This window comes from Neurospora tetrasperma (genome assembly GCF_000213175.1).
Source record: "Neurospora tetrasperma FGSC 2508 unplaced genomic scaffold NEUTE1scaffold_5, whole genome shotgun sequence".
Classification (NCBI taxonomy): domain Eukaryota; kingdom Fungi; phylum Ascomycota; class Sordariomycetes; order Sordariales; family Sordariaceae; genus Neurospora; species Neurospora tetrasperma.
In genome coordinates, this window is record NW_009799103.1 from 2,951,992 (window position 1) to 2,959,571 (window position 7,580).

The following is a 7,580-nucleotide window of genomic DNA, read 5'->3' on the forward strand; positions in this document are numbered from 1 at the left end:
TCAAGTCCAGGTTCGTTGTCTTCAAGTGCCCTTGGTTGCGCTTTTTGGCTGGTTGTCGAACCTTGAAGTAAACGACGAGTTGGAAGTCGAGGGGAGTTGTACGACAGTTACTGGGCCCGGGATGATGGGGTATATAAGCTACTTGTATTTCCAAGAATGGCAAGAAAAAGACTAAGGTACTCAATGGAGGATCAGCAGGGCACATGGATATCTGCACGGTTTTTCACGCGCGGCTGTACGTCGGGTCCCTGTCCGGGTCGCTGTCAGGGTCGCTGTCTCTGATTTGGTGGAGGGATGGAAGGCCGTTCCCCCAGCCCAGCTCTTCCCTGCCCGTCTCCCCCCGGGCTTCCACATGCCCACCACCCCGCTGCGCCTGCGTTCGGTTCGGCATTCACACAGCCCAGCCGGGCAGTGAATGACTCAGCGAGTCAGCTTTTCCCATTGTGACATCCGAGGAAGGAAGCTACAATGACCTTGGTTGATCTCCCTTTTTTATCTTGTCTACACTGCGCTTCCTTGAATTCCATCGGTACTAGTAAGATCGGCTTCAACCAAGCTTTGAGGTGACTTTTTCCTATTTACTGCCAAGATCGATACCATGTCCTACAACTCAACCTTCCCAACGACCCTAGGTAGTAATCACCTAGGTACCTAGGTTTGCGCAAATGACCCCAACTGTTCCAGTCTAAAGAACGACAAGTTTCTCCAAGAATTTGATGACGTCACATGCCCTCCTCCACACTCAAGTTTCTCGTCAGGTCAGGTCTACAACATTGACCATCTGACTATGTACACTAGCGGGCGGTATGTGTAGTGTACTCGTTCTTGAGGGTTCACGGCCCGGATACTCGGCATCGCGACAACAATCTTCAGTTTCATCCGCCAAGCGCCAAGGAACCATCCTTCCGCAGCGCCTTCGGGTCCTCTCCCGTTCGTCGTCTTGGCTCGGCGCTGCCCGGTCTCGGCGACGAACGGTGATCCGCGCTGTTCCTGCTGACACCCCGTTTGATCAAATCAGCGTCCTCTTTTCTTTTCGAGTCTTTCACATGTTTCGTCCACTCAGCATTCGCGATCGTCCATGGCGCATCGGCCAGTCCGTTACATCCTTGTTCCAAAAAAAAAAAAAGTTGTTGTTGAAGCATGCGGACGACGCTCCGGTCACGCCTTACTTACCTACTGCGTACCTACAACCGATCTAAGGTACCTAGCGCAGGCTCGCTAGGCGGTTCTTGCACTTGCACTGCCTCTTGTTAGCCACACTTCCATGTCATGTCAAAGCGGCATTGCGGCAGATGAATTCGATACTTATCGACCCCTCGGCTTTCAACTTCCGGATCTACATCAAATGTTATTCCTGTCCGCCGAGTATATGCCTATCAATGATGCGAGTCTTTTACGTCGCTATCCGATAGGAATAATGAAACGCGACAGTCGTCCCCAAACATAAGAGAACACCATAAGGTGAACATGTTCACAAGTTGGGTATATTGTCATCATAAATCGTGAGCCTCACCCGGCCGATGCAGGCGGTGATCCTCCACTCCGCTGATATGCTATGCTACTAGAGGTAAATACCATGCGACCTACGGCAGACCTTCCTCCTTCTTCCCCTCCTGACCGCCGCTACTATCATCCTCAGAGGCATGGGCATCCTCCCCATTGCCTGTGGCTCCTGTTGGTGATGGTACCTCTACCTTCATGTACTTCTGCGTTTCCTCCTCAAACCGGAACTTGAAATTCGTCTCATCCTTGTCGTTGTCGTTGTTCTTCTCCTTGTATGCTCGGAAATCCTCCGCCATGAACTTCTCCGGCTCCGGCATCAAGGCCGGCAAGCAAAATGGCGTTTGCCCTACTTCTTCCGTCCAAGACGTCCCTGCTCCGGCCGCCCACGCCGGTAAGAGTGGTGATAATAGTGAAACTGGTGGTAGCTGTTCGGCATCTCTGTTTCTCTTTTGTTCCTCCTGCTGTTGCTTCTGTTCTTGCTCTTGCTGTTCTCGTTCCCGCTCCCGCTCCTCCTTATCCCTCCTCACCTCCTTCTCTTTCTCACTAACACCACCAACATACCTCTTCTTCTTCTTATCATCAATCTCCTCATCAATTATTGCTTTCTTTGAATCGACCTTCTCATTCGAGATAATGACCTCCTTCACGTCCGCCTCAGCAAACAAATCATCCATCTTCCCCTTGATCTCCCCGTCAACCCCGTCCATCTCGCACCGGACCTGCCCGTCGATCTCGTAGTGCCCTGTATCGTCACCCATCTCGTGTCGATGCCACCCCCCATCCAGTTCGTAAACGGTATTTGGGTCGGTAATGGTCGACTCTGTCCTCGCTTCCTTTCGCTGTCGTTGCTCTTGTTCCTGCTGTCGCTTTCTGATTTGTCGTCGTCGCCGGGCAACGAGGAAACTGGCTCCGCCGGCGAGGAAAATGAAGGCCCCGACGATTCCTACGGCAATGCCGATTACTGCTCCATTGGAGATCACTTTGTCTTTTTGGGCCGATGCTGCTGGGTCGGAAGAGGAAGAAGGAGAAGAAGAAGAAGAAGAAGTGGCGGGGGTGCCTGTGGTAGTGGTTGAACCCAAGGGTACATAAGCCGGATTGGTTGCTATATTTTCCCTCGAGAGTTAGCTTCTGCGAATTTCCCACTTGCTTTCCCATTCATCACACGAGCCAAGTATAGTGACTTACAAGGAGCAGTATCCTTATTACAATCAATCAACATTGCACACACATTTCCATCCCCATTCAAATCATACGAAAACCCCGTCTTCGCTCTCTGCCAACACGTAAAATCGCCATAGCCATTATTCCCTTTGCCCAAGTAATCGTTCTCAGCGACATGGTACCCAATCACCGCCTTGAAAGTGACGCCCGTGTCTGCCCACGTTGCCGACGTAGTATCGTTGTACCATGCTGCCGTCGTGTTGAATTTCGTCTCCACGCTCGCCACGCCGCCTGTCGGTAAGCCGTGGACTTCGGCGCTGTAGTAGGCCATTTGTGATGAGCGAATCCCTTGGGCGGAGAGGCAGTCACAGAGGATGACGTGTTCTGTGGTGCTTCGCTTTTGGGGTCGGCCTGCCAGGCTGTTACTGTTGCTCGTAAAAGGGAGGGTCGGACTTTGAGTGTGCCCGGCCGGGATGATGCCATTGTCGCCGTTGCCGTCGCGGCGGACCACATTGATGCTAGCCGAGGCGACACATGTTGAGTAGAAGAACGTTGCCAGGAGAAGGGACCAGGTAACTCGGGAGATGACGGCGGTAACAGAGACGGAGACGGAGGTGGAGAAGGGCGCAGCAGCGGTCCGAACTAGAATCATGTTTCTGTTTATTCCTTTTCAACTTTTCCAACCAAGCAAACCATTGACTTGCGTACGCACACTTCTAGAGAGCGCAGAGCAAAGCGCAGTCGTAGTCGTGATCAAGCCGTAGTTCAAGCCGCAATCGCACCGCCTTGAGCCGAAGTTATGTGATGAGCCGCTCCGTGTCGTGAAACCGAACCGAACTTAGCCTAAACTTAGGAACGACGAACGGACTGACGGACGAACAGAGTTGAAATAGGGAACCTCACTGCCCTGCAGCCCTGAACGGTCATGAGTAGCTACATGAAAGTCGGTGAAGCGATAATGGTGAAATGACAGAAGATCCCCAGCATTATCGAATTGAAAGGACGCTTGATTTTTCCGACTGACCGCAATGGGAGGATGAAGTGGAGAACTTCAATCTCAGTATGGGAGCTCAAGTTTCTTTCCCAGAGGCCGTCACGGGGGGCATATTTTAGTTATAGCGCTGTTCTCACATCCAGGAAGGGGAATCGTTGACTTTCCCCAGTGTTGTTGTTGTCGTCGTTGTAGTCTGTTGTCGTTTTCTTAATCACTAGCCGTTTGCCAAAGGTTGAATATTTGAAGGGGACCCTGAAGCGGGCGGGAAGCAGATCATCGCTTTTCGCTTTTGGTGTTTTGGATGAATGAAGGCGTTACGGCCCCATGTTGAAGGAGGCTTTTAACAAGTTGAAACAAGGTCTGACTGGCTTGAATACCAGATGGAAATTGCCATCGGCATCCGAGGCGAAAGAAAAGAGATGGTTTAGGATGGATGAACGTGGAAGTAGGAAGTGGAAAGACATATTAGATAGATCTGTCTTGGGTTGAGGGCTAGAAGTTGTGAAGTGGGTATGCGTCACTAACAGAACACGCCATATTTCTTTCACAAAGCTGTTAGTATTTGGCTGGCTAGACCATTGCCCCAGAAATATCACCGTGCAATGCAACAGTGTGCTGACGGGCGTTACAGCCATCTTGACAAATTCCCCAATCATCGGTTCTAAGATTCTGGCTTGGCATTGATTGTCCGATGACTTGCTCCGTAACCTCAACCCTCTGGAGGCTGCGGCTTTGGTTGGTGAGATAGGGTGACTGGCATGATGGGGGTTCGGGAAGTCCTGATGCCTTCCACTTCGGAACGAGCTGATGTATCAAACCGACATAGGCTGGACATGAGGTGCGTCAGGACGGTGTGGCCGGTTGAGACGGTAGCTTTGAGCCAAAATATACCACCGGGTGGTACTTGGAGCTTTTGTGTCGGGCATGAAGAGGCGGGATGCCCAGGTCACCATGGCACAACCATCTTGGTGGTCATTAAACAGACACTTCTCGGGGAGATGTCCCAATTTTCATCCCGCTATTTCAAATTTGCCAGTCCTCTTCACTTGACACCAGTCGATATCTCGAACACCCAGGCTGCACCACGAGGAGATTTCGGTAGGTGGCAACATGCACTAAAGATTAACCCAACTCTTGTGATATTCTCAGGTTCGAAGTCCGCCATTGTTTTTTTCTGATTGAAATTCTTGGGCATTGCGGCAGAGTCAAGACTGCTGGCCCGCCTGATAGCCGCTTCACACCATTTCCATACGCCACCATGCATGTAGTGCCGCCACATGTTGGTCGCTTACTCAGAACCATGGAGTTCGAAATAATTCTGACCACTGCCCTTCGATAGCGAAAACCAGCTCCATGAGGTAAAATTCGATCGATGCTCTGAGGCGGCGTAGTGCGTGAAATGACCTGAAGCATATCCAACTTGTCGGGATATCCGAAAGCTTGATTGTCAAGGCACACGGACGCCTGACATCGCTTTGCAACTGTTGCTTTGGAGCCTCCCATTATGGCACATGCGGTTCCATTGGTAACCTCAGAGTCAAGTGGCCGGTACCCAACATCTCCTCATCGATTAGCACTTAGGCCCCCGAACGCGGCCGTAGATGTTCGCATCCAGATATCTTATCGACAGCTTATTTATGCAACTATCAGCTCCACTTTTCATCCTTTTGCGTCAAAGGGAGGGATGCGGCTCGGTTATTTATCTCATAGCGTGACACTGGAGGTCAGCCTGGCCCTTGGCGGTTACTTTCAGAGTTACCATCCCGTCTAGGACTCCTGCCAAAGTCTCTGCGCCTCCATATCCTTTCATGGCCGGTTTGCCGATGGTGAGTGTTGCGTTCTGGCCATCTTGGGGTCTGACTCCTCTCGGATCCAGATGCATGTCGCCTAATGTTATCTTCCCCTTCATCATCCACATCTAAAGAATTTTGCGCCTTCCGCTTTCTGCTGGCTTCACCTGTGCTTGAATCATGAGGGTATTTAACTTCCTTATCCCACGCCACAAGCGAGTGTGCCGGACTTCTCAGCCAGCTCCTCAGTTCATGCAAAAACAAGCGTGCGTGATCTCGTCCTAGGAAATCAGCCAGCATATCTTCTGCCTGGCCGGCGCTGCCCTGTATGTCGACCGTTTTGAGGATGGCTATGATATACTCGAGGAGAAATTCAGCGTTGTTTCGGCGGCGGGTCAGTTCGCGTTCGGAGGCATTACTCGTACTGCCACTGGGGCCAGCAGTTGGTTCGGGGTCGGAGAGAAAGGCGAACACTTGTAGCTCGCGTCGTATCCAGAGACGGGCACGGGTTATTAGGTGTGGTGTAGTGGCAAACTGGTCAGGCGTTGGGGTTGGTTTGTATCCGGAAATGCGGTTTGAGCCAACGTCTAGTTGTGGTGTAAGCATTAGTCTTTGGCCATGACTCACTGTTTGCTTCAACGACGTACGTAAAGAATATAACTGGTGCCGATATATGTGTCTGCGACGTTCTATAGCTTCCCCTGGGGTGGGTGTACTATGAGTATTAGCGTCGCGATCTCGTCGTCGGCGCTGGTCGTTACGGCGCTGTCGAAGGAGGTTTGATAGTGCCGGGTTCCCCGATTGGTCCCCGTTCCCATTGTTCTCATTTTTATTGCGCGGCCTCGGGGCATTAGGTACTCGATAGAAGCTCTCGTTGGAGGTCGAGTCAACGTATCGGACCTTGTAGATGGCGGCCTTGCATAGTGGGCAGTTTGGATGTTCTTGAAGCCTATGTATGTATGTCCCTTTGTGAGCTCAGCGAAGCCTATGGGAATTCGTAAATGGACGACATACCAGCTCACAAGACATACAAAGTCAAAGTGGGAATGAGCACATGGCATAGCAGTGCAAGGTTCTGAGATGGAATCAAGACAGATGACACAGCAGTCGTCTGCCTCGGCTACCTCATCATCATCATTCACACCCTCGCCATCTTTCTCGTTGGCGGCACTCGCCCGTCGCGTCGCTGTGATCTCCTGGAGGGTTGTTTGCAGAACTTGGGCCTGGATGTCGAGAGCCTCGTCAGTTGCTTCCATAGAGCTCAGGGAATGACTGGTATCGGGCATGGACTGTGTTGTCGCGCCCACGTTGAAGTTGTTGAAGGACAAAATGAGGATGGTTTTTTGGGTGCAGTAAGCAACGGAAGTGCTGATGTAATAGTGTACAGCCCCAGTGCAGCTGCTTGCACATGCTCGACATTTTAGCGGATCTTAGGCACGCGAGCCCCTGCCGCCAGTGGGTTCTGATGAACAAATGCCCCACTGTTTGTGCTGCTTGGGTGGAGTGTAACGTACGGTAACGTAAGGCGGAAACAGCAACCAAGGGAACCATCGCGTCCTCCCATTTATTACTGGACGCGCCTTGTCTGAATCTTTAATTGATTTCCGGTTTTGGCTGTTCTCGACTTTTCGACTTTCCACCAAGCGCCTCGAAATGCTCTTTTTCTTCAAGTCAAAAGTAGAACCATAATGGATGAACAGCGAAAAGCCGAATATGAAAGCCAGAGTCTCCAGTTGCGTGCAGAACTGAAGCAATTCGAGGCAGAATGGGCCCAAAAGAACGACGGCAAGAAGCCGTCCCGTGAAGCCATCAAACAGAATCCGGATATTGGTATGCCATCCAGACTGGTCTTCTTTGACGATTCTAACATGTGGTCCCTTACAGCCCAGAAATACAAGCAGTACAACAAACTTCGCGACATACTCTCCGGAAAGATCCCTCCTCCCACCAGGAGCGACAACCAAGACCCAAGCCAACGCAAGCGCAAGCAACCAGACACATCCCTCCCATCCGCCTCGACTCCCTCCAAACGCAACAGGTCTGCCGCTACCCCCAAGTCACAACACTATTCTGCCGTACATGAAGCGATCACTCCAGATGTAGCGAGGAAACTCTTCAGTCCCGCCGTTCCC

The 7,580-nt window shown here is 51.5% G+C and overlaps 3 protein-coding genes across 3 annotated transcripts; 1 reads left to right on the forward strand and 2 right to left on the reverse strand.

The window, feature by feature from the left end:
• Nucleotides 1-1,376: 1,376 nt before the first annotated feature.
• On the reverse strand, nucleotides 1,377-3,366 carry NEUTE1DRAFT_67638 (uncharacterized protein; the record flags this gene model as incomplete). Its single annotated transcript, XM_009855214.1, has 2 exons — nucleotides 1,377-2,605; nucleotides 2,689-3,366. The coding sequence occupies 2 exons, from the start codon at nucleotides 3,314-3,316 to the stop codon at nucleotides 1,584-1,586; spliced, it is 1,650 nt and encodes a 549-aa protein (XP_009853516.1).
• Nucleotides 3,367-5,382: 2,016 nt separating this feature from the next.
• NEUTE1DRAFT_86320 (uncharacterized protein) lies at nucleotides 5,383-6,731 on the reverse strand (the record flags this gene model as incomplete). Its single annotated transcript, XM_009855215.1, has 3 exons — nucleotides 5,383-6,035; nucleotides 6,096-6,397; nucleotides 6,463-6,731. 3 exons carry the CDS (start codon nucleotides 6,702-6,704, stop codon nucleotides 5,383-5,385), a joined length of 1,197 nt encoding a protein of 398 aa, XP_009853517.1.
• Nucleotides 6,732-7,136: 405 nt separating this feature from the next.
• Nucleotides 7,137-7,566, forward strand: NEUTE1DRAFT_139968 (uncharacterized protein; the record flags this gene model as incomplete). The annotated part of the gene is made up of 2 exons (XM_009855216.1): nucleotides 7,137-7,278; nucleotides 7,333-7,566. Coding segments are annotated over 2 exons (376 nt in total), but the record flags the coding sequence as incomplete, so codon positions are not given.
• Nucleotides 7,567-7,580: the final 14 nt, after the last annotated feature.